The sequence below is a fragment of the Manis pentadactyla genome, chromosome 2 (genome assembly GCF_030020395.1).
Source record: "Manis pentadactyla isolate mManPen7 chromosome 2, mManPen7.hap1, whole genome shotgun sequence".
Classification (NCBI taxonomy): Eukaryota; Metazoa; Chordata; class Mammalia; order Pholidota; family Manidae; genus Manis; species Manis pentadactyla.
In genome coordinates, this window is record NC_080020.1 from 173,523,491 (window position 1) to 173,550,457 (window position 26,967).

The following is a 26,967-nucleotide window of genomic DNA, read 5'->3' on the forward strand; positions in this document are numbered from 1 at the left end:
CCTCAGCACTAGGAAGGCCAACATCGAAAAGACTAGGAACAACAAATGCTGGCAAGGATGTGGAGAAAGGGAAACCCTCCTACACTGTTGGTGGGAATGTAATTCAGTTCAACCACTGTGGAAAGCAGTATGGAGGTTCCTCAAAAAACTAAGAATAGAAATACCATTTGCCCCAGAATTCCACTTCCAGGAATTTACCCTAAGAATGCAGGAGCCCAGATTCAAAAAGACATATGTACCCTTATGTTATCACAGCACTATTTACAATAGCCAAGATATGGAAGCAACCTAAGTGCCCATCAGTAGATGAATGGATAACTAAGATGTGGTACATATACACAGTGGAATATTATTCAGCCATAAGAAAAAAACAAACCCTACCATTTGCCACAACATGGATGGAGCTAGAGGGTATTATGCTCAGTGAAATAAGCCAGGCAGAGAAAGACAGGTACCAAATGATTTCCCTCATTTGTGGAGTGTAAACAATGAAGCAAAACTGAAGGAACAAAGCAGCAGCAGACATACAGACTCCAAGAAGGGACTAGCAGTTACCAAAGGGGGGTGGGTGGGAGGGCAGGTGGGGAGGGAAGGAGAAGGGGATTGAGGGGTATTTTGATTAGTACACATGGTGTGTGTGGGGTCACGGGGAGGACAGTGTAGCACAGAGAAGACAAGTAGTGACTGTGGCATCTTACTACACTGATGGATAGTGACTTCAATGGGGTACTAGGGGGACTCTATAATATGGGTGAATGTAGCAACCACATTGTTTTTCATGTGAAATCTTTATAAGAGTGTATATCAATGATACCTTAATGAAAAAAAAAAAGCCCTCAGCACTGTGTGAGATACAGCTCAGGAAATAAGAGCCCCACACAGAGAAGTAAGGCTTGTAAGTTTTAATGTTTCATGATTGGCAACAGAGCAGTCTCAAGGAGATCCCCAGATAACCTGTTCTGACTTTAGAAGCACTTCCTGTGGACAATAGAGGGCCCTGCCTCATCATACTCAGGCTTGCTGATCCACATCTGCTGGAAGGTAGAGAGAGAGGCCAGGATGGAGCCTCCAATCCAGACCGAGTACTTCCGCTCTGGGGGAGCAATAATCTGTAAAGAGAAAATGTGGTGACTCCAATATAGGTTGGTCATGGGGATGGTAGTACAGCACAGAGAATACAGTTAATGATTCTGTAGCATCTTACTACATTGATAGATAGTGACTACACTAGAGGGGTGAGGAATTAATAATAATATGGGTAACTGTTGAACCACTGTGTTGCATATTTGAAAGCAGCATAAGGTGTATCAATGATACAATAAAAAACAATGTGGTGACTCATGATCAGTCCCTACATAGGGAATAGGGAAGGTGGTCCAGGAATTATCTCATTACACTGCCAGGCTGCTCCAGAAAAAGACGGCTCCCATGGTCAGAAACCAAAAGAGTAAACTGTGTGGATCTGATTATTATTCATATCTTTACTTCCCACCCTTATTCCCCCACCCCTCCATGAGAAGGGTGCACTGTTCCACCCTGTGACTTGGGGCTGGGCCTTCTATTTGCTTTGGCCAATGGGGTGTTAGCAGACATGACCCAAAGAAGAGCTTGGAATGTGCTTCAGACACTCAGTCAGGCATGCTGCCATGTGCCTCTGCCATCATCACAGGAAGAGCTGCCCCTGAGGAGCCTCTGGCCCTTCAGCCTGGGCCCCATAATGGGAGATGTGGACCTGACCTGAGCTGACTGTGCCCAGAGAGCTGCCTAGCCAAGCCTGACCTAGATCAGCTGACTCCCAGCTGACCTACAGATGGGTAATAAATGCTTATTGTTATGTGACCTTAGATTTTACAGTTTCCTGTTACTCAGCATTAGCTGACCAATACCAACATCTATGGGGGTACCGTTCTGTTCCTGCTTGGAGTTTGGATGTATTGGCAGCTCAGACTGGGCTTTCTCCATTTCTGAGTCTGAGTCAGTCTACTCAGATCCTGTCTTGAGCTTCATCTGTCAACAGCCACTTAAATCTGAGAAGTTCTCATATTCATAATACATTATTCATCTTTGCCACTGGGAGTCCTGAGCTTAGCTTTAGAAATTGTTTGTCCCGTAAAACTCCACTAAAAGTGGATCCAGAAGGACTGTGACCCTTAAATAATTTCCCAGTTTCTGAAGGTTCTTAGAATTCAGTGCTGGAACAAATTAGACACTAAATTGATGTTTTGTCTCCTTAGAGTCTCTCTACATATTTCCTAGATTGCAGAGATCATGGACTTGCAGAATAAGTCCTTAGAAGTTATCTTAGTGTTTAGGCAGGTAAAAGTCATCCCATTGCTCCTTGGACAGATACATCAAGGACGGGCACAGCCACTAAGAAGCTAACAGACTTAATTGCTGAGAAGTTCTAGCTGTGAGAAAACTCTGGTTGTCTTGGGCTAGAAGTCCTCAGTCTCAGTCCCACTTCACCCAAACTCTTCTTCCATATCCTTGAGGCTTGCCTCATCTCCCCCAGTTGCTCTACACAAATCTTTCTAATTTTCCAGCATGTTCGTACATGCATGCCACCTCTGAGTACTTTTGCCTACTCTGTTTCCCCTATCTAGAGTACCCTTTCCCCTCCCCTTGTCTTATTTAAATCGGCCTTTCATTGATAGGTCTACTGATTAGATCGTAACCTCCCTGAAGGCCGGCACATACTGTTAAACTCAGGGCAGCAACTCACAGATTGGGATATGCCTCAAACTGCTGGTGTTTGTTTGTCAGTGTAGGTGGTGGGGGCACCTCAGACCTGTTGAGCCTGAATCTGGGGGTGAGGTTAGGTGTGATAACCTGCCACACCATTCTGGTAAAAAGCTCCTGCCCAGGCCTGGCCTGATGTCCCCCACATGGCAGGCCTCAGTAAGCATGGCTGCTTCAGTGGCTCTCGTGTTTTTCTGGTGGCCTCTGCTTCCTTGTGCTGAACACCATCCACTAGGCAGAGGAGAGGCCTGAGGTAGCCTCCCTTTGGGAAGAAGGTTCTCAGAAAACTAACATAGAGAATTCATTTTCTCACATCAGCTCTACTCCCCAGAGACCAACTTTATTGTGAGACTTTGTAAGTTTCAACCTATTTGTCATCTCTATTCTATTCCCAACTCTTTTACTAAACCTGTAGCAGTGAAGTTTCTAGAGCCTGTAAAAAGATCTGCATGATTGCTTGGGCACTAGAGGCTGGGGAGAGCAGCAAGGCTAGTGGGCCACCCTGGTGCCAAGGTCTCTGTGGGGAGAAGCCCTGGTGAGCAGCCATGTAGGGAGGGCTGTCGCCAGATGAAGTAACAGAGCAGAGGCTACCCAGGAATCCAGGAGTGTCTCTGGGAATCTGAACCAGCAGCCTGCCCCGTGGCCAGGCTTTCTCTCTTTGGAAATTTCACCCTCCTCTGGGGTAATATTCGAGTCCTTTGAAAGGTTTAGAGATGCTGTAGTGCTGCCTCCTTGTTTTCCTCCTATTTCCCTCCTCCTAATTTCCTCCTAAGCCCCTCAGTATTTTCTTCATCCCCAAGCCTTTCACCCCCTTCTCCTATGACACTATGGGATCATGTTTGAAAGCCCATGATGAATGTGTCGCCAGCTCATCAGTGCCCAAGGAACATAATCCCCCAAGATGAAATCTGTCCCCTATCATGAAGCTGGGGAACCCGGGAGGCCACCAGGCTCTAGGCCTGCCCAGCCTGACTTTGAGCATCACCCAGGTAGCCAGGTCCTTGTACAAAGAACAGGATGGAGGGAACTGGGGCAAGACCCACCTTGATCTTCATGGTACTGGGGGCCAAGGCTGTGATTTCTTTCTGCATCCTGTCAGCAATGCCGGGGTACATGGTGGTGCCCCCGGAGAGGACATTGTTGGCATATAAGTCCTTGCGAATGTCAATGTCACACTTCATGATGGAATTGTAGGTTGTTTCATGAATTCCAGCAGACTCCATGCCTAGTGGAGATCACAGTATCCAGTCAACATCCAGCATTTCATGAACACCCACCCCTCCAGCTCCTCAAGGGACCCTTCTGGTTTTGCAGCTACCCTAGTGCAGACTTCATCATCTTCCCAGTGGACTGCAAGCTCAGGCCCTCCAACTGGCCATCACCCTGCCTTTAGTTTCCCTGTTCTTCTCAATCTTTTTCATTGTTGCCTGGGGTATATTTCTAAACACTTTCATCGTATCACCTTTTTTCACAGATTTACTGAGATATGATTCACATACCACAGTACTCACCCTTTTAAAGTGTGCAGCTCAGTACTTCTCAGTATATTCACAGAATTGTTCAACCATTGCCACAATCTAATTTTAGAATGTTTTTAATGTCCCAAAAAGAAACCTCATACCCATTAGCAGACACTACCCATTTTCCCTTTCATCCCTTCCCCAGCCCTAGGCCACCACTAATTTACTTTCTGTTTCTACAGATTTGCCAATTCTGGGTATTTCATATAAATGGAACCATAAAATATGTGCCTTTTGTGTCTGGCTCCTTTCACTTAGCATGATGTTTTCAGGGTTCATTCATGTGATGATAGCATGTTCAGTACTTCACTCCCTTTCATTGCCAAATAATATTCCATTGTATGGATAGACCGATCACATCATCTCTGACAGCCTCTGACCCCTTCAGGTCAAGATCTAGCTACCTTAGTCTGGCACTGTGACCTTCTGCAGTGAAACGTCCCAATGCCAAACCAGCTCAGGCCCTGCCTGGCCTCCTCAACCTCTAGTCTTTCCCCATGTGATACAATTCCATACTGTAGATAGAAGAATCTTCATAAAATACAAATCTGATCTTGCTACAGTCTGCCTAAAAACTTCCAGTGCCATTGCTGATATGACTAACCCCCATGCTCTTTGTGGTCTGCCTCTAATCTGTATTCAAACACACACACACACACACACACACACACACACACAGAATTCTCCCATCATGTCCCAAATAGAACATAACCTTTCACATGACTTGGCATGTTCCATTCTCTACTCTGACACTCCTTCCAACCCCAGGTACCATAAAATGATACTCATTCTTCAATGTTCACTTTCTCTAAGAAGCCTTCACTGATCTCTTACACTTAGAGCACTTTTGTTAGTTTAGTTTGCTCTTTACCACTCACTGTGTATTAGTGTTTGCTTACAGGCCTAACTCTCCTTAGACACTTCTCAAGAAAGTAGTTATCCTTTTGTTAAATATTTAATCCTGCTGCAGCCCTATCTAGTAGGTACTATCATTATTTCTACTTTATAGATGAGAAATCTGAGGTTAAAAAATGTTAACTTGTGGCACTCTTGTCCCCTCCTGGCCTGAGCCAGGAGCTCTGTCCTCTAGCTTTCTCTCTAAATAAAAGCCTCTGCCTTGCTCTCCTAAAAAAAAAAAAAAAAAAGTTAACTTGTCCAAGGAGACAGGGCTTGAAAGGGCAGAATCAGGACCTAAACTCAGGTCTGCACCCCAAGCACCTCCTGTTTACTCCCATAGGTTTCCTCTCTGTGACCAAAATGGTGAGTGACCCAAGAAGGGTTTTGTGTATTAACCTCACTCCTGGTTTCATGTCATACCCCCATTCTGCTTTTCTTTCCATTTCCTTATCATTTTATTTAAAATTAGATTTTATCTACTTGTATTGCTTATGTATTTCTGGCCCTTCCTGGAAAAATATGAACTGTGTATAAGCAATAAACAGAGTGTGCTTGGCTCCTGATGTTTCTCTCTCTAGCCTCGCATGCCCTCCTCCCTGCCCCCAACTGGACTGGCAGGGCTGGCAGTGCCGCACCGATGAAGGAGGGCTGGAAGAGGGTCTCGGGGCAGCGGAAGCGCTCATTGCCGATGGTAATGACCTGCCCATCTGGCAGCTCATAGCTCTTTTCCAGCGAGGAAGAAGAGGCTGCTGTGGCCATCTCATTCTCAAAATCCAGGGCGACGTAGCACAGCTTCTCCTTGATGTCTCGCACGATTTCTCGCTCGGCTAGAAAGGGCGGAAATGACAGACAGTAGGTGCTCAGTCCTCTTAGTTTGTTGTTCCTTTTTGATCTCCATGCAAACTTCCTCCTTACTTCTACTTTGGACTCAGTCTTAGGATGAATGTGATTTTTTTCATTCCTTTTCCTAAATGGGAGTTCAAAATCTTGATTCCCCAGCAAAACTCTACATGGGCTTTTCTCTGGGCTGTCTTCACTCTGCCCTGAGAAAGCTGCAGGCCTTTGAGGGGCTTGCAAGACACATTTCCAGTCTAGATGTAGGTTATATGCTGTGATCTTACAGAATCTAATAAGGCCCCCACCTAAAATCTCCTCTTACTCAGGGCAGTCCCTGAAGCATGACACCTGCACCTTAGAAATTCAGACATTATTGATTCCACATGCCTCAGATAAACCATAAATGCCCCTAGGTCATGAAATGCATCACCAGATCTTTACTACCATTCAGTGCTATAAAAACTAGCTCTGACCCTGGTGTGGACATGGACAGAGGTAGCGGGTCCCTGGGCAAGGAGGGGATGCTGTGAGAAGGGCACTTAAGGAGGCTTAGCTGAGCACTGCTTAGGATAAGTAGGCCTAAGGCTTGACCCCCACCCCAAGGAGTGGTGACTGGGAGCCTTCCTCCTTAAACAAGGCTGCCTTGACTATCTTGTTCAGAGGCCTTGGTCTTGTCCAGAGGCCCAGGCTCAGCCCAGAGCCTCCCTATTTACCTCAAAAAAATTTGAGGACAGGGGGCCAGACTTTTCATTAGTCCTGAGAACTTTTGGTCCTAGATCAGATTTGGTTCTGAGCTCAAGTCAGAATCAGGAAAGGGGCTGGATACCTGTGGTCACAAAGGAATAGCCTCTCTCTGTGAGAATCTTCATGAGGTAGTCTGTGAGGTCGCGGCCAGCCAGGTCAAGGCGCATGATGGCATGAGGCAGTGCATAGCCCTCATAAATGGGGACATTGTGAGTGACGCCATCCCCTGAATCCAGGACAATGCCTATGTACAGAAGGGATAAGACCTATGAAAACACTTCTTGCCTTTCATCTGTCTTTCTGGGACCAGTTACCAAATGATCTTCAGCTACTATATTTTTCTCTAGCAGCTAAGAAAACTCATCCACTGTAAGAATCATCAATTGTATTTTTTGTGTACATTCATTAATTTTCCCAATTGAGACTGTAACCTTCTGGAAGGCAAGTAAAATGCCTGGAGAGAGACTGGATAATTTGCTTATTCTTCACACATCAAACTAACACATATGCACATGCAATTAGAATGTTAGATCTGAAAGGGACTATAAAAACCAGCCAATTAAAAAAATATCATTCCCTGTTGATGAAACTTTTAGTAAACCACGAAAGGAAATAGGCTTTCTCAGTATGATAAGAAATCTCTCTCTCAATCCAACTGCCAAATCATTGATGGAGAAACACTACAATACTGTTATAGTACTATTACTATTGTATATTATCTTGTGTGTTCTATCTAGTGAAATAAGGCAGAAATGTGCAGATGATGTAGTTGTATACCCAGAAAACTCAAGAGAATCAACTAAGAAATGATCCAAAGTAATAAGATGGTTCACTAAGGGCCAGGAGCTGAATAAATATCCTGAGACTTGTAGCTTACTCTTCTACAAGCATGTTGATCATAACACATTTTATAATAAAAGAGAAAAATTGGAGATAACTTAAAGGTCTATAAGTGGTAAAATTAATACATAAATCATGGAACCATCATACAATGACTACCAGGTAGACATTAAACATTATGTTTACAATGTAAAATCAAGTGCAAAGCACAAGATACAAAGTGTTATATACCCTGTGTTTCCCCATCACTGTCCTATCACCTGCCATGAAATTATCTTTTACCTTTGTTTCTCCCCCCCTAGACTGTTAGCTCCACAGTGGCACGGTCTGCCTTGACTGTCAGTGTGTGCCCATGGCCCGATGCAGTGTTTGGCACATGGTAGGAGCAATGGAAAATAGCTGATGAGTGAATGAATGAATGAATGGACACATCAATGAATACATGAATGAGTATTTGAAGAGTGTCATGTCCCTATTAAAAATTGATCTATGTGAAATTTGCTGTTTCCCTGAGCACCTTTCTATACCAATACTTAACATTCACCATCACGAATTCTGCCATTGTTGCTTCATGAGCAGAAACATTTCAGAACTGTCAGAAAGTGTGTAAAAGCTCCCCAACCAACTACTGTCCTTGCTGGATGTATTAGTCATGGTTTGTTCATGTAAACGCTCCCCAGCTATGCTAGGGAGATTCACATCTGCATACCCTGTAGCTTCCCTTCTGCTATCCCTAAGCAGGGTATTCCCTGGACTTTGGCTGCTCGTTTGATTCTTTCGAGCAGGAACCTCTGCAGGAGCCCAACTTTCCCTTCCTTCCCCTGAAGTCAGAAAGGGAACAGATTACAGGGCTACTAACCTGTTGTGCGGCCAGAAGCATAGAGGGAGAGCACAGCCTGAATGGCAACGTACATGGCAGGGACGTTGAAGGTTTCAAACATGATCTGAGAGCACAATGCAGAATAAAAAATAGGCAAATATCACAGCACTGCTTGTCTCACAGAATGGTTTGTAATCTTCTTAAGGGCAGGAAGTGTGCCTGTTTACCCCAGTCCCACCTCCCATGGACTACATACACAGCTGGTCTGCAAAAAATTCTGGTGCGCTGATGCGTGAACAAGAAGGATGATCTGGCCAAGCATCCACGCTGAATTCTTGTGCTAGTGCCCCAGTCTTTCTGGCCTCTTACCTGGGTCATCTTCTCCCTGTTGGCCTTGGGATTTAGGGGGGCCTCTGTGAGCAGAGTGGGATGCTCCTCAGGTGCTACCCGCAGCTCATTGTAGAAGGAGTGGTGCCAGATCTGATTGGGATAAAAGCCAGTTGAGGCCAGCAGACCCCCAGTGAATTCCAATTCACATGCCCATGCTGGGAGAAGAGGGCACCACATTCTCAGGATGGACTGGATCTGGGGAGAAGACCTATCAGCCCTGGGAATTTCTGATTGGTCTTTGGAAGTTGTATTCCTTCTCAGCAGGGCCCCCGACAGGACTCAGACCTGGGCCATTTAGTGTGGTATTTCCATCTGAACTTCCCTCCTCTTTACTCTTTTCCCTTGTCTCCCCTGCTTTGTGTCCTGGGTGAGGGTTGGGGGGCAGACACACTGTGTCTCTCAGTGTTCCTTGCTTTTTGGCTTCTGGCTGTGTTTGGCTAAAATGGAAGCTACCACAAGAGGTTGGAGAATGAGAGGAAGGAAAGTGGTCAGGGTGTTTCTCCGAGCCTAGGTGTGGCCCTCACTGAGCACAGCCCCTGTTGGGTGGCCCCTCTTCCAGGGCCCGAACTGTCACTGAGCTCTAGTGAGCTCCCCCTCTGGCCCCTTCAGGCTTAGGAGTGTAAGATCTTCCTTCCGTTGATAGTACTTGGGTGTCTCATCCCTCTTTCTGCTTCCTTGACCCTGCTCACACCTTTAATTAATTTAAAAACCCCAGCTGAGTGTATACTGTCTCCTGCTGGAGATCTGACACTTGAACTTTCACTGTTTATCACTGGCCAGGATGGTGCTTTAGAGCAGGACTTCTCTACCTCAGTGCTCTGACACTTTAGCTTGGTTAATTCTCCACTGTGGGGGCTCACCCTGCATTATAGGAAGGCTAACAGCATCACCGGCTTCCACCCACTAGATGCCAATAGCACCTCTCCAGCTGTGACAGCAGGAATGTTTCCGGATGTTGCCAAATGGCCCCTGCTAGGCAAAATTGTCCTGGTTGAGAACCATTGCTTTAGAGGAAGTTATTTCTTCCCACTATGTCTATTCCCTCTTCAGTGATGTGAGACGACTATACAAGGAGCTGTTGTTTCAGAGGGATCCAGCAAAGAGTGGCAGGGACATAGGCCTTTGACTTCCTCATAGGTGGGGCACAGGGGCATTTGATTCCACTGTACCCATATGTCCTTGCCTGAGGATTTCAACCCTGGGCAAAGCAAGTTCACTATAGATTCAGTGGGACCAAGAAATGACAATGGAACGTTCTTGGGGTAAAAGCATTTATACCCAGCTTTATTTTCCCATTGGTAGGTTGAGCACTCAGTCTGCAGGTCTGTAATTCACCTCTGTCTCCACCTCCACCCAGAGGACTGGGCAGAGCTCTTTTTATGGTGACTCAGTCAATAATAACTTATTGCCCATGGGTGTCGAATTATTAGCCTAGCAGTAGGCCAATTACATCATCAAGTAATTTTGGGTTAGCTGAGGATCCTAGCCATAGGAACTTCCATTTCCCCACACCATACATTTATGGGCCCCTAGCTTTGTGCTAAGCTGAATGTGGTGAGGGCAGATATGAATCAGACATGGCCCCTAAATCTTAGTTTCAAAGTTTGGAGGGGAGAAAGGCAGGCAAAAAGACACACTACCAAGACACATGCACATTTTAAGAGAAGGGAGAGGCAGGAGCAGTTCATTTTCTGGGGGATTTGAGTGAGCCCTGAAGGCAAAGGAAGGTCTCCAGAGGCTGGGAAGGGCACCTGAGGCAGAATAAATGGCACAAGCAAAGGCCCTGGCCTATGAAAGTTTCACGTAAAGGAGATGATAATAGTCTTAATTGGGTGCTGTCACTAGTCCTTCAGATGGGGGCTCCAGGTGCTTTGTATCAGAAGTAGCTGGGTAACTGTTGCAGGTTGCAGGTTCCAGGCTGTATTCCATACCCATGAACCAGAAGCCTTGGGTCTTGGGTCAGAGCATCTGCACTTCACTTTATTTTATTTTTTGGAACGTTTACAAAATACATTAAAGTTAAAGATGTTGATAATTTTAAAATTAGAAAATTATTTTTAAGAGTAAGAAAACCTGTTTCCATCACCTAATAATAAAAAGCCAACATTTTGGCTTTTTTCTTCTTCCTAACCTTTAACCTTTATGTATTTTCAAATTTATTACTATTACCTTTTATTTACTTCAGATACTTGGATTTATTTACCATTATGCTATTACTATACCTTTACATTCAATTTTGTTTTCTGCCATGTTTCAGTTAATATAAATAATTTCCTTTGTCATATGAAACATTTACTTTTAATAAAGTGAGCATTATTATCTTTAATGCTTACACAACATTTCATCCTATACTATCATATATTTAATCATTTCTAGTCATGGTAGCTTCAATTTTTGTTTATAAAAAATCCTGTGATGGCTATCTTTGTGCATACTACATTTTCTTTATTCTATTCAGAATGTTTTCCAAAGAAAAGAACTCTGAAAGTAGAATTACTAGGCTAAATAGCATGGCAACTGGAAGACTTTGATTTCTATTACCAAAAAACAACAAAATTACTTTTCATTCCGGAATAAGAACATGCCTGTTTTTAACCTTCCTTACATTCAGTTTTCTTGCTCTTATAATGTGCAATAATTTGAAAGGTAAAAATATTACCTACTTATTTTACTTTGAATATTTTTATTTGTTTCAAATGAGTTTAAACTTTCTCAGATTTGCAACTTTTTATAATTTCTACTTGGCAAACTATTCATGTCCTTTGGTAGAAACTTTGTATTTTTAGTTACCAATTTACATTATCTGTTTGTATTAATCCTTCACTGCACTTGTGAATATTTTTCTGGTTTGTGGTTTGCCTTTTAAATTTGGTTTTATTTTTCAAATATCAGAAGTTGTGAATTTTAAGAATTCACATTTGTTGCTCTTTTTCTCCATGACATCTTTCACCTGAAATTGTGTAAGTATGCTTACTATATATATTTTTAACCATTTGAATATTTATATCTAACTTTTATATTCAACTGATAAATGTGTTTGGTGAAATGGTACAAGGTGAGAGCAATAAAGATTCCCCATCCCCAAAATACCTACTCAGCTATCCCAGAATAATTCATTTAATAATCTTTTTCTCCCTTCTGGTGTGGAATTTAACTTATCATATATTTCCTCTTTATTTTTGTGCTGGTACCAAATTATTTTAATAACTATGTAATATTTTAATACTTGGATATGGCAAATCTCATTTCAGTTTTTCATATTCATTTTGTTCTCATTAGTTTTGCCTTACTTATTTCTCCAAGTGTGCTGTATGATTATCTTAACCAAAAAGTTGTGATTATTTTTTAGCCAAACTCAGAGGAGCAGAGCATAAAAAGCGGGAGTTGTGGGTGCGGGAAATAGGGAGATAGTGGTCAAGGGGTACAAAGTCTCAGTTGTGCAGGATGAATAAATTCTGGAAATCTTTATGTTTTAGAATGCTGACTATAGGTAACAACACTCTCCTGTATATTTATAATTTGCTAAGAGGGTAAATCCTAATGTTCTCACTATAAGAGGAAAGAAAGTAACTATATGAGGGGATAAATATGGTAATTAGCTTGAATGTGGTGACATTATACTCTGTTTATCAAATCATGAAGTTGCACACCTTAAATATATACAATTTAAAAACCTGTGAGACTTTTATTGGAATGGCAATGAGCCTATAAGTTGATTTGGGAATATTTGACAGCTTTACACTATTCAGTGTTTCTTTTAAGGCACATAGTATTTTTTAGGTTTATTGTTTTAAAGAGCTCATGTATTGTTATTACTGTCACTAAAATATTTTGTCTATTATATTTTTGAATTAGATATTGTTAGATATATATGAACAATATATGCCATTTCTGGGGCATTAAGTATGTTCCATGCCTTGGGATTATACTTTTTATCTAACTCAGTCTCCAGAGCAACCTAATGAAGAAAGCATTTTTATCTCTGAAACAAGGAAACTGAGGCTTGGCAGGAAGGATTTGCTCCCAGGGCCCTCTGCCTCCATCTCTAATGCCTGTGCTCTTAACCATTCCACTGTGTGCATTGAAAACTTGTGCATTTTACCTATTTATCTCACATCTAGAGTAACTGAATTCAGGATTTAGAGAAAAGCAGAGTGAGCTGCAGATTTCAAATCGACTTTCTTTTTCCCAGTTTCAGCCTGCTCACTAAGCACTCTATTATATTGCAAGGCAGTTGCTGCAGATGAAAAGAATTCACAGACAACTGTCAGCATAATTTTATCAAAAGGATAGTAGAGAGGCTCAATTCACATTTTGCACACATAGTTTTGTTGATCACAAACCACCATTTCAAAGTGGACCCTGCCCCTGCATTTTTCTTACACAAAAAAGCTAGGTCCCCCTAGAGATTCCTACTGGAAAATTTTGTTAGAGAGTCTTCATAATAATAGAGCACTAGTGCACCTGTCTGAGGTCATGGCAGGGAAAATGAAAGGGAGAGAGGCACCAGCACCATTTTAAGGGAGACACAAGCTCTGGGCTGAGGGATGGCTGTATGAAGATGAAGCTGGGAATCAGGCAGGACCAAGTCCTCAGGTGCCAGACACGGAGTTCGGAACCTACCACTGGTTCATGAGGAGCTACTGGAGATTCCTGAGGAGGCGAGTGGCATGAGCTGCTCGTGTTGAGAAGGATAAGCTGTGCAGCAGTGTGAGGAATGAACTGGGCGTGTGACGCAGGAGGCAAAGTAACCAGCCAGGACACTGCTGCAATAGTCCAGGGAGCAATGTGGGCAGCCTAGGCTGGAGAATCGCCATGGGGATGGACAGGAAGGAAAGGAGGATGTGAGAAACATTCCTGAGGAAGAGTTGATGGCACAGAGGCCTGTGGGATATGAGGGCTGTAATGACATATTATTAAAATGAACCATTAAAGGGGGAACCCACTATACCTTCTCCATGTCGTCCCAATTGGTGATGATGCCATGTTCAATGGGGTATTTGAGAGTTAGGATCCCTCGCTTGCTCTGAGCTTCATCCCCGACGTAGCTGTCTTTCTGGCCCATTCCCACCATTACCCCCTGCAATGCAAAAGAGAAGAAGATGTGAAGGGGCTGAGGGCAACACTCAGGGATTCAGGCACTGGAGGGTCTCTGAAGAAGGATAAAGATAGGAAAAATGTCCTTCTTTCCCAGGAAACTGGGCATGAGGAGACAAGGTGGGGCAGATAACCAGTGAGTGTGGAGGTGATGGGGAGAGAAGGTGGAGAAGTCTGCATGGGGTCATCTTTCTTCTCTCCTAAGACAATGCCATTTTCTGAGAGGCAAAAGGGCCCCATCCACGCACTTCCTCCCCTTTCCTTCCTCCGCGCGCGCGCACACACACACACTTGTACTCACCCTCCTCCGATCCCTGTGCTCACACTTTCACATCCAGATGTTCTCTCCCGTGATTCTCCCAACACGCTGAGGCCTCTGTGTCTTCAGTTATTCCTTCTACAATCTTTCCCTTCCCTAGTCCTTCTGTTCAGATTTTGTCTCTCTCTCCTTTGTGCTCCCATGGGGAAATATACTGCCTCTGTGCCAGCCTGTGATCTCAAGTTTGTTGTGTGGCTATCTTCATGGAGTATAGATTTCTTAAAGGCAAGGGACTTGTTTTTTTATTGCATGTATTTGAAAAAGGTTGCTTCCAAACCTAGCACCCCCAAAGACTTAAGTCAGACATAATGCCACCATTGCTTGCCTTGGGGATGCTGGTTTTGACCCTGGATATTACTATTTAAGGGGTCTTGCTCTGTTAGTTAATCAGAAGAGGGTCCCCCACCCCCAACACACTCACATACACTCACACACAGAGCTCAGCATAGTCTCCACAATGCAGCACTCACTCCTGGTGCCTCACAGCCTTGGGTCCTGATGAGCACACACCTGGTGACGAGGGCGGCCCACGATGGAGGGGAAGACAGCCCGGGGGGCATCATCTCCTGCAAAGCCAGCCTTGCACAGGCCAGAGCCATTGTCACACACGAGTGCGGTGGTCTCCTCTTCACACATGGTGAGGGTGACTGAGTGAACCAGGGGTTGGAGCACCTTGGAAGTAGGGAGAGAAGAGAATTAGTCAGCCGTTTGTTAAAATCACATTAGAACAAAGCCACAGTAATCAAGACAATTTGGTACTGGCATAAGAACAGACCCATAGACCAATGGAATAGACTAGAGAGCCCAGATATAAACCCAAGCATATATGGTCAATTAATATATGATAAAGGAGCCATGGATATACAATGGGGAAATGACAGCCTCTTCAAGAGCTGGTGCTGGCAAAACTGGACAGCTACATGTAAGAGAATGAAATTGGATTACTGTCTAACCCCATACACAAAAGTAAACTCAAAATAGACCAAATAAATGTAGTCATAAAACCATAAAACTCTTAGAAGAAAACATAGGCAAAAGTCTCTGGAATATATATATGAGCAACTTTTTCCTGAACACATCTCCTCAGGCAAGGGAAACAAAAGCAAAAATGAAGAAATGGGACTACATCACACTAAAAAGCTTCTGTACAGCAAAGGATACCATCAGCAGAACAAAAAGGGATCCTACATACAGTATGGGAGAACATATTTGTAAATGACATATCTGACAAGGAGTTAACATCTAAAATATATAAAGAACTCACACACCTCAACACCCAAAAAGTAAATAACCTAATTAAAAAATGGGCAGAAATTCAAAGAAGAAATTCAAATGGCCAACAGACATATGAAAAGATGCTCCACATTGCTAATTATCAGTGAAATGAAAATTAAAACACAACTGAAATATCACCTCACACCAGTTAGGATGGCCAACATAGCAAAGACTAGGAACAACAAATGCTGGTGAGGATGTAGAGAAAGGGGAACCCTCCTACACTGCTGGTGGGACTATAAACTAGTTCAACCATTGTGGAGAGCAGTATGGAGGTTCCTCAAAAAGCTCAAAATAGAAATACCATTTGACCCAGAATTCCACTCTTAGGAATTTATCCTAAGAATGCAGCAGCCCAGTTTGAAAAAGACATATGCACCCCTATATTTATTGCAGCACTATTTATAATAGCCAAGAAATGGAAGCAACCTAAGTGGCCATCAGTAGATGAATGGATAAAGAAGATGTGGTACATATACACAATGGAATATTATTCAGCCATAAGAAGAAAACAAATCCTACCATTTGCAACAACATGGATGGAGCTAGAGGGTATTATGCTCAGTGAAATAAGCCAGGCAGAGAAAGACAAGTACCAAACGATTTCATCTGTGGAGCATAAGAACAAAGCAAAAACTGAAGGAACAAAACAGCAGCAGACTCACAGAACCCAAGAATGGGCTGAGTTACCAAAGGGAAAGGGACTGGGGAGGGTGTGTGGGAAGGGAGGGAGAAGGGAAATAAGGGGCATTACAATTAGCAGACATAACGTAGAGTGGAGCACAGGGAAGGCAGTATAGCACAGAAAAGACAAATAGTGACTCTATAGCATCTTACTATGCTGATGGACAGTGACTGTAATGGGGTATGTGGTGGGGACTTGATAATGGGGGGATCTAGTATCCACAATGTTGCTCATGTGATTATATATTAATGATACCAAAAAAAATCATATTAGAGAGTGTTCTTGGCTTTGGAGCCTGCCCACCTGTGACTAGGGTGCAGTTCCAAGAGGCACAGGAGTGGACCTGGACTCCCACTCTCTGCAAGTGGGGCTTTATCCCTTTACCTGCTGTTACAGCTGCATTGTGTCCCCCCAAATTCATATGTTGAAGTCCTAGCATCCCGTAACTCAGAGTGTGACTGTATTTGGGGACAGAGTGTTTAGAAAGGTGATGAAGGTAAAATGAAGTCACTAATCCAATATGACTTGTAATTATAGGATGAATTCAGGAGGATGGGTGTCTAAGAAGAAGAGGAAACTAGGACACAGACTTGCACAGAAGAAAGATATGTGCAAGCCTAGGAGAGAGGCCTCAGAAGAAACTAACCCTGCTGACACCTGATCTCAAACTTCTAACCTCCAGAACTGTGAGAAGGTAACTTTCTGTTGTTTAAGCCATCCAGTCTGTGGTCCTTCATTCCAGCAGCCTGTGAACGAATCTGCTTGCCTCCTGAAAACCTGAAATGGCTGCAAAGCTCAAGTCCAATGGAGAGACTCCCTAAAAGACTTGAAGTTTAGGAAATGAGTTGAAAAAATTTACCATATACATAGCAAAGGATTAGCATTTACTATATATAAGGAACTCTTATACATCAAGAAAAAAGAAGCAAACAATGCCAAAGAAAAACAAAGATGAACAGATAATTGACAGAAAAGGAAATACAAATACCCAACAACAACATGAAGAGATGCTCACCCTCACTAGTTTTCAGGGTAGTGCAAATGAAGTGAGACCATTTTCACTCTAATAGTAAGATTAAAAGTTTAATAACAGGGGTGGGGAAAGTGTGGGAAAACTGGCACTCTTCGATTAGAGAAACACACAAACACACAACTTGAAATTACCCAAAGGGCCAAATTATGGGATACTGTACTGAAGTTAAGAGAAATGTTAGGCAGATCTATATGGACTAACATGGATAGATTTCTAAACCATTTATCTGAGTGAAAAAGAAAGTTGCACAGAGAATGTACAGCATAAAACCATTTATGTCAGTTCTTTTTAAAGGACAAAACAATATTGTGTATTTTCCACAGTTTTCTTTTTGTGGTTATGAACATACAGCAAAAAGTTCTGGAAAAAAAGTCTAAGACTGATCACAGTGATCACCTCTGGAGAGGGAAGGGGACAGAAGAGGAGGTGCTGGGTTATAGCTGTAGCATCATAATTTTTTACAAGGAGACTGTATTCACGTATAGTTTATAATTAAAATCAATAATATAACATGATTAAGGAAAAGAAGATGTGGTCATTATAGGTGAAATGTACCCCTAAGGGTAGAAGCCACTTAGGAGGAAAGGGCGACCTGAGAGGAGAGAGGAAAGCAAGAGAATTCATGATGAGACTCAGTGGCTCTGCCACTGCAGATGGAGAAGACAGGGAAGTCCCTCCACCAGTACTGCAATCTGAACAGAGTGCTGGGAATTCATTTTCCAACATCTGTTGCAGGTTTCCTTTCTTCTGGGGAGGTTAAGACAACACCTGACAATTCTTGGCACGTGGTGATAGAGGAACAGCAGCAGAAGCTCAGGAGAGGGTGTGCAGATTGCCTCCTAGCTTGGGAGGCCCTGCGGGACAGGATGGGAGTGGGGAAGGTCCTTTCTGAGGAGTTGGGAAGGCTGACTTTTAGGATCCCAGAGAAGAGAGAGGCAGGAGACATGTAAAGAGAAGGTGGCCACAGGGGGCGGAAGACCTGTCCAAGCTTCATTCAGAATGTGTGACCACAGGAGGGTAAGGAGATGGGTGACCTTGGCCCCTAGATGGCTTTTTGTGGAAGATGGGCAGCAAAGACCTGGCCAAAGCACAGGGGAGACAGGGCCACAGCCCTATGAATGCAGTCAGAAGGGCTAAGTAGAGACTCAGCAGAAGCCCATTAACACAATCTAAGGCTAAAAGGAAGCCCCCTTCTCTATGATGTTCAAAGCAGCATGCATGCTAAGGGAGAGGGCCCACTGTGACTTCTGGAATTCAGCTCTGCTTCTGTCCCTTCTGTCCTTCACGAACACCCCACACCCCACAACCATGGCCATGGAAATCAAGTCCCAGCCCTCTGCCTCACCCTGTGTCTCCAAGCTCGTCTTCCCTCCCCTCCCCCTACTGGCCTTTTCACTCTGGCTATGTGGAGTTTTTTCCATTCTCTGAATTCTGTCATCTCTTCTCCCTCCTAGACCTTTAGTTGCAGGGTCTGGAACACCTTCCCCTGACCTGTTTGCTACTCTAACTCCAACACTTGTCAGGTCTCTGCACTGACATTGTATTTTCATGAGGCCTCTCTGGCCCACCAGTCTCAGTTAGTGGCCTCTCTTCTTTGCCCCACAGCACCTTGAACATGCCCAACCAATGATCAGCTCTGCATATGCCAGCTCATTCATACCTTTGTAAAGAAAGGGACTGACTGTCCTGTTCCCCAGAGATTCTTCAGTGTAGCTAACACAATGTCTAGCACAGAGTGGGCTCTTAAATGATATCAAATGAATGAGTAAATAAATCAGTGGGTGTCAAGGAGAAAGATTTTTAGAATGACAAAGATAGAATTAATATTGTTAAGAAGAAATTGAGGTCTGCAATGAGGTGGAGATTGAAGAAAAACACCTAGTTGCTCCGAACAATATTGTCTCTTGCCTGAATGGTTTCTGGATTGCACAGAAGATCCCTAACCTCCTGGCATACTAGAAGAATCAGAAATGGAGAGATGTCAGAAGACTGGAGATGGCAAATGGTCCAATGTTTGAAAAGGGAAAGAAGGCAGATTTCTAAAACCTCAGATGATCTTTATATACAAGTCAGGCAGGTTTCCAGAAGGCATTATTAAAGAAGCAGTGTTTTCTTATAACTAGTAAGGATTTACTGAGAAACATGTTGGCAGAATAGCAGCCTTCCCTTTTTTCCCCTGGGCTGCTGCATTGGGAATACAGAAGGTGGGAGATGTTGAACTTAACTTGGTCATGGCATCTGACAGGTCTCCTGTGAGAGCACTAATTGATAGAGCTGTGTGGACCGAACAGTAAGTTAGTTAGGTACTTCGACAGCTGCCTGAGTTACCGTCACTGAAAGGTGTCCATTAATGGATCAACATCAGCCTGGAGGCAGCGATATGCCTCAGAGCTCCACTCTTGGTCCTTTCCCATATGACATTTTTATAAATGAGTTGGATGAAAATAGAGAGCACATGTTGATCAAATTTCCAGATAAAACAGAGCTAGGAGAGATTATAACATTAAATATGTTGGAGGAAATAATAAAAAATCCAAGACCTCAAAAAGCAGAGAAAATGAGCTGAATCAAATAAGATTAAATTTTACAGGGTAAATATGAGGTTTTGCATGGGAGTCTAAATAACCAAACCATGAAAGCTCTTGCTCAGCATCAGTGAGCAGGACCTGGGGTCTTCTTGACAGTTAGCAGGCTGCTGTGGCAGGGATAAAAGCCAATCCCACCACTGACTGGAGTTTTGTGTTTGGTTCCTGGGGCCACCTTTGCTGGCAAAGGTGTGGGCAAGTGGGGTAGAATTCACAGCTGATGAGTGTCAAGTTATACTGCTTTTTGGAAGAGGAATTCAAAAATACTTATCAAAAGCCTTGAAAATGTACAGATCTTTTGACTTTACAAAGGCACTTCTAGGAATTTATCCTTGAGAAACACTCACGGGAGAGTGCAAAGATTTTGGCCAAGAGCCAGTTTATCATAGCTTTGTTTAAAACAACCAAAACCAGAAAAACCCTTAATGTTGAAAAAGTTTATTGAATGATAATTGGTTTGTAAACTAACTGCCAGAAACCTCCATACAATGAAGAGAGTATAATATTTAATTTTACTGAACAGAAATGGAAAATGGCAATGGAAAAGGTGCCAGTTGCTTTGATAGGTGAAACAGCAGATTCTGTTTCCATTTTTGGAAAAAATGTCCCCTTATTAGTTCAAAACAATTGGGGGAACCTTTCACATATTATCTATTTAATCTTCACAAAATCCCTGAGGGAAGATTTTTTATTTCCCATTTTACAGATTTGGAAACCAAGTCTCGGAGAAGTGAAGCAACTTAGCTCAAGATCTCCTAGCTGGGAAGAGGCAGGGCAGATATTAACCCAGTACAGGTTTGAGAGCTGATCTTGCACCTTCATCACTGCTTTAGTGACAGTCATAACTTCTGCATGTTTGGTGTTTCTGCTTCTGCGTCTGCCTCTCTAGAGCTGCTAGCAGCAAGGGCCCTAAAACAAAAGGGTCTGTGTTCTCTTCTCTCCCTGAGCCCCTGACCCCTTCCTAGGCCAGGACTACATCTGGATGTATGTTTAGAGCCCCTGCACATAACTTGGTGTTTAGTCCAGGGTAGGTGCTCAACAAATGTTGGAAGACAATCCCACCACCTGAGTGGCCCCCTCCCAGACATGGCTGCTCTTCCCCTGGGATCTAAGTCCCCATGTCCAGTCTCATGACAGCTTGGTCACATGGCCCAGTTTAGAACCACATGGGGACAGTTTTCTCTTCACAAGCTGCTCAGCAAACAGCTGTGCTTCCCTGTTCTAGCAGGTGCTCCACCAGGAAGGGCAAACAACCTCAAAAGCCAGAAGGTGGCCCAGACGCAAGGGTGTCTCCCCCTCCTGTGACTATCTCCCCCTGGGGTCCCCTCAGCACCCCTCTCTCAGGCGATTTATAGTCAAGCCTTTTCAATGAACCCTTTGTCTTCCCCCGAGCTGCACACACACAGGAAGAAAGGGAGTGTTGGACTTAGTTTCCCACGCAGAGCAGCAGCTGAGACAAGCCACACAGTGACTGAGAACTGAAAACAATGCCAACCTGCAGCACTTTAGGTAAATTTGAATCTACTTTTTTAAGATGGAAACAGATGAGCAGTAAAGGAGGTGAAGGTGAGGGGTAGGGCTGCTAGCCTGGAGTGGTGCCCCCATGAAGGCTCCACACTGCCCTGGAGAGATGGGTTTTACTGTGCAGCCAGGCTCTTTGGGAATCTCTCTGCCAGGAGAAATCCTAAGCCTTCCTCAGGGCTGGCTGGTAATTTGTGGCTCAGCTTGAGCATGTTAGCGGAACCAGGGCCAAAGTCACTGTGTTTTCCTCCGGTCACAACTTCTGTGCACTCAGCTGCGCAAACTCTTCTGGCTCTTTCAGAGCGCACTGTTTGGGCATTACTGAGGATTTCACAGATAGAAATGACGTTTTTTTTTTCTCCCCCCAAAGTGGCCAAAACCTAAAGACATAATGAGTACAAAGATTTTGCTCACTCACTCAACTCCCTGTCCATCTCCAAGCAAATATTAGTACCAAGACATTACTCTTCCCCCGCACCTGTCACTCGGAAGGAGACAAGATTTGGCTTCAGAGTTCCCTCCAGTTTCCCTTCTTTGCCCTTCTCCTCCCTCTGGGTTCCCCTTTCCCATGCCCAGTCACATGTCTGCATCTCTGACCTTCAGTTTCCTCCACTGTAAAATGGAAATGGGAACATCCATCTTCTGGGATGATGGATCAAAGAAATGATGGAAATGAAAGTGCTTATACATTTTAACTCAGGGCCCACAAACTAATTTTTGTGTGACCCACCATCTAAGAATGGTTTTAACATTTTAAAAATAGTTGCAAAGAAGTCAAAGAGGAATATTCTATGACCCAAGAAAACTATATGAAATTTAAGTTTGAGTGCCTATAAATAAAGTTTTATTGGAACATAGCCACACCCATTCATTTACACACTGTCTTGGGCTGCTACAGCTACAGTGGCAGTATTGAGTAGTTACAACAGATAACTTTAGATTCACAAAGCCTAAAATATTTACTATTTTGGTACTCTACAGAAAAAGTTTGCCAACCTCTGTTGTAAAGCCTACAAAAATAATAATTCTTATTATCACTTACTCTTCTCCATCAGAACTTGCTCCCAGGATGAAGCCTGTCATGTTGGAAGAAGTTGGGGGATCTACTTCACAAATCAATGATTATTGAAGGGAAGGCTGAATTGATGCTAGTTCCCAAAGACATTTTCTTTTTTGTGGAAAGTTTAAGCTTCTTAGATGGTGAGACTTCAAATGACAGTTGGGGAAATATTTTGCAGTGAGGCCTTCAATTCACATGCAGCTGCCTATTATAATCTACACACACACCTATATGGATATATGGATATCCATAGGATCAGAGAGCCTGAAGAGAGAAATGACTTCATGAAAAAACACCTGTACAGTGGAAAATTCTACCACTGCCTATTAATTTCAGGGTATATTGACTTGATTGATATACATGTTTATTAAATTAAAAACGACTTCTGGCTAGTAACATTTCTGACCCTCAAAAATCTGCCCTTTGGGCCCACTCTTCTGGCTTTTACCTAGGCTTCTCATTCACTCCACTGGCTCAGCTCCAGTCCAGACCTCTCTCCTGAGCTCCAGACACACAGAGCCAACTGTTGCTGGCATCTACACACTGTGCTCCCTGGCACCTCAACTCTACTTACGGGACTGCTGTCCTCTACACCATCCTCTACCTGCAAGCTCCTCTCTGAGAACTGTATCACCCACCCTGGAGCTCAGGCCCAACACCCTGACTTCTTCTCCTGCCCCCCAATCAAGCCCTAGGCCCTATTAGTTCTACCTCCATACCACCTCTGCCAACAACTTTGGACCCCTGCACACTAAGGTAGCCCGCCTGCCCCATTCCTGTCCACCATCCTCCCAGCTGCCAGGATGGACCTTCAAAAGGCACTCTCTAGCCATCACCCTTGTGTGGTCCCACATTGCCCAATCCTTTAGTGTAGAAAGTCCTAGTAATCTGGCCCTGCTCACCCCTCTGATGTTTGTGCTCCCTGCTTCCTGCCTTGAAATCTAAATTCAGTGGACTTGAGCCACTTAAAGAGTCCCAGAGACCATGCTTCCTCTGTACCAGGACTACCTCCTACTTCAGAACCTGGTTCAGGTACCCCTTCCCCCAGAAAGCCTTCCCTGATAACTCCTGGACTGGGTGAGGAGCTCTTCCTGGGTTTTACCCCTTTCACACATTTATCTGCTCCATGGTTCTCATCTGTTTATCTACTCTCCCTGATTGCAGAAGCCCCTACACTGTCCTGAAGGAGCAGACAGTGCCTGGCACATAATAAGTGCTCAATAAATGCTCGTGGAATGAAAAAAGGGAAGGAGGAAAAGAAATCTAGCCTCAAGGTCGTGATGTCATAGTGCCCATCTTGGTTTCCCAGGCCTGGCATGGGAATCTCACTTCTCATGCACTTCTCCAGTAACCATACATCTTCCCCAAAGGGAACTCTGATAAGAGTTTCAGCCCCAGGACTAACCGCAAAGTCCAAACCTTTCAAATAATAAAAGCAAGTGCTTAGAGCTTCCCTACGCACTGTGGTCTCAGATCTGGGGCCTCAGCCTCACCTGGGAGCTTATTAGGAACGCAAATTATCATGCTCCTATCTCCCAGCCTACTGAATCAGAAGCTAGGGTGGGGTGTAGGACAATCTAGGTGTTAATAGGCCCTCCAGGTAATTCTTAAAGTTTGAGCACTCAGGGCCAGGCCCTGGCAGTGCTGAGCTGAGCATTTTCTGTATGTATTATCTCATTTAATCCTCACAACAGCATTGCCAAGTAGATGTTATTACTATTACTCCCATTTTACAGGAAATCAAGGTCACTCATAGCTGGGCAGTTGCCTCCAAGGCCTGCCCCAGTGCACCAGCCTGCCTTAGCCATAAAGAGATGTTAGCAGACTCTGATCACAGAAGTGGATCAGTCCCTTGGTCTCATTGTCCTCTTCACTATTTGTGTGTGTGTGTCTGTGTGCATGTTGCAGGGGAGGGTAATGACATCGGCGGGTCATTGACAGCTGGGTATGAGCCTTTTGGACAAGTCACTAATTCCTCTAGGCCTCAGTGTCCCCATTGGAGAATGAATTAGAAGGCTTCCATGTCCCTTCTAGCCCTAAAACCACACAATGCCACAGCATTGTCCCTACCCCCACCCTGACTTTCCACATCTCCCAATGACCCTGGAGATTTCAAGGACTGAGAAAATTCTCCATTCGCCTCAGCCAAGCATGAGTGAGAGAACAGTGAGACCCACAGGGGGACTGAAGAAAATACACTCCCACTCCCAGCACAGACACTTCACAGACACACGGACCATTGCTGGCTTAGATTCAAATACCCTGAGAAAGAGCTGTTTTCCTGCAAGGCATTTGGTCCCCTCAAACAGCCTGTCAGACGTCCTGAGCTATGAGAGGACATGAGGGCGTAGTTCTGCACCAGCTCTGGGGAGCAGGGTAAATAGAGACCACAGGTGTTACATCCCATCTGCCACCCAGTCACAGGGCTGCCACAGGATGCCAGGGCCACAAATGCCTTTTCCTGGAAGGCAGCAGCATGCTGGAGGCATGGCAGCCCCCAAGGGCCTTGACGTATGATCTGGGCCAGCGTCACAGAAGCCAGGCCAATCTGGAGGCACCTCCAGCACCCAGGGGGCTAGGCAGCCCCGGAAAGGAAGAGCCGGCAGAAGCTGTACAGTACTCACCAAGTGTATGAGAGGTCCTTCTCCCAGTGACCGAGGGCTGGTGTGGCTTTGGCATAAATACCAGAGCAATATAAAACCCCAGAGGCGGATCTTCTTTAAACAGAGTCCCTAAAAAGGCCAGCTGACGGTGTGTTAGCAATATTACCATATAAGGTGGTTTTTTCAATAAATCGGCCTTGGGGGGTGGGGAAGGGGGCTGGTTAGAGTGAATTATCATTTGAAAAATGTATGCAAAAGGACTCTGGTGGCAACAGCCCCAGTGCTGGCAGATTTGTTCCTTTTATGCTGCACTTGCATAAACAAAACTCACACCAGGCCTTATAAGCTGCCCAGCGAAACCCGACAGAGCCCTGCTCCTGGAGAGAGAACCATACCAAGAATGGCAGCGGGCCTCCGCCCTCCACACCTCCCTCCTTAGACCCTGCTGCCTCCTGCCCTGGGTCAGCATGAGACACCAATGCAGTGTCCCCAAACTGGGTGTGCCTGTGCCTTGTTTGCTGCAGGCCCAGGGCAGCCAAAAGCCAAAGGGAGAGCCCTCCAGACCTGGGAGAGACACACCTGGGCCTCCTCAGCTACTGTCCTCACACAAGCTCCTCAGCCCAGGGCTGGTCACTTGTGGGTCCTGGGACACCTTCAGCTGCCCCTGGAATGTCACTGTCCCCTATCTTTCTCCTTTCCTTACTGTATTCCTGCTTCCAGTCCCTAAACACTGGGAATTACAGACCAAGGGAGCTGTCTTAGGGTTGAGGCAGGCCTAACAAGACTCACAAGCTTATAGAACTTTCCACAGTCCTGTGGTTCTTCTTCTTTTCATAATTCATGTACTCTCCCTGGGTAGCTGTTTCATTTCCCACATTACCAGCTACCAGCTATATGGCAATTACTCTCCACCCCACATGTCCACAGTCCCAATACCTCACACCTAATCCAAATTAAAATTACCAACTGCCTATTGGGCATCCTTATCCAGAGGGTCCCTCCAGACACAGACCCTTGTCTCCTACCCTCAACAACATTATGACTTTTGAGTTCCAAGCCTCAGAGTCCCTCCCCTCAGTCCTTCAGGCTAGAAACCTCCAAGTCAATCTGGACTCATCACTCTCCCTCATGCTCTACAACCCCCAGAGCACCTTTCCTGGTGGCCCTTCCCTCAGAAATGCCTCTTTGCTCTACATCTTCTCTTCCATCCCTGCTGGCCGTGCCCTACTTCAGGCTCAGGTCGTGTCTGGCCTGGTGCCATCACAGCTTCCTGACTAGCCTTCCTGACTCTGCCCATCTTCACACCCAGAGGTTCCCAAAGTGCAGTCCCTAGGCCGGCTGGAAGTGTGACCTGGTGTTAGATGGTGTTAGAAGCGTACATTCTCAGCCTTCTTCCAGATGGATTGAATCAGAAACTCTGGGGAAGGGGCTCAGCCATCCTTGTTTTACAAATCTCCCCCAACCCAGGGGCCCAGGAAACCTACCCTTCACTGGAAGCAGTATGTGTTGAATACCTGCTTAAGGTGTCCTGGGACCCCCAGGTGACTCAGCCCAAGACTTAGGAACTTATGTGAGAGGTAGCAGCTGAGTAGGCCTCGTGGAATTTCTCCCCCAGGTACGGACAGTGTCTCTCTTTGGCTTTTAACTGCTCTGGGCTTGCAGAAGACAAGGCACAATTACACCCACTTTGGGGGCACTGCATGGGAGTTCTAGGTGCCCCCAAAGTGGGTGCAATTGTGCCTTGTCAATGTGACCTGGTACAATGGCTAGGTGCAGGTCTGTCTTCCTCTTTAACTGAGGACACTGCTGGAGAGAACACAGAGGAAAGATCAGGGAAGGCTTTCTATAAGGGCTTGTGATTGTCCCCTGTAAAGAAAGGATACTGTACCCATCAGGACACTTGCTCATCTTTTGACCACTGGCCTGACTGCATAGTACTAAGTCTAATTTCCAGGCCCCATGGGAAGCCTTGCAGAGGTCCTTGGAAAAGCCCTCACCTGGA

At 44.7% G+C, this 26,967-nt stretch overlaps 1 protein-coding gene across 1 annotated transcript; it reads right to left on the reverse strand.

Moving 5' to 3' along the window:
* Nucleotides 1-887: 887 nt before the first annotated feature.
* ACTG2 (actin gamma 2, smooth muscle) lies at nucleotides 888-25,116 on the reverse strand. The gene is made up of 9 exons (XM_036930640.2): nucleotides 24,987-25,116; nucleotides 14,714-14,875; nucleotides 13,739-13,867; nucleotides 8,767-8,877; nucleotides 8,437-8,521; nucleotides 6,820-6,981; nucleotides 5,792-5,983; nucleotides 3,783-3,964; nucleotides 888-1,109 (listed from the first exon to the last, which is right to left on the reverse strand). The coding sequence occupies exons 2-9, from the start codon at nucleotides 14,837-14,839 to the stop codon at nucleotides 966-968; spliced, it is 1,131 nt and encodes a 376-aa protein (XP_036786535.1). The 5' UTR covers nucleotides 14,840-14,875; nucleotides 24,987-25,116; the 3' UTR covers nucleotides 888-965.
* Nucleotides 25,117-26,967: the final 1,851 nt, after the last annotated feature.

Excerpts from the sequence above, each read along its gene's own strand:
- ACTG2 (XM_036930640.2), bottom strand. The coding sequence starts at position 14,839 with ATGTGTGAAGAGGAGACCACCGCACTCGTGTGTGACAATGGCTCTGGC. Across the intron at positions 6,982-8,436 it reads TGCTTCTGGCCGCACAACAG|GCATTGTCCTGGATTCAGGG; the intron begins GTTAGTAGCCCT and ends TTCTGTACATAG. Across the intron at positions 1,110-3,782 it reads CCAGTACCATGAAGATCAAG|ATTATTGCTCCCCCAGAGCG; the intron begins GTGGGTCTTGCC and ends TTCTCTTTACAG.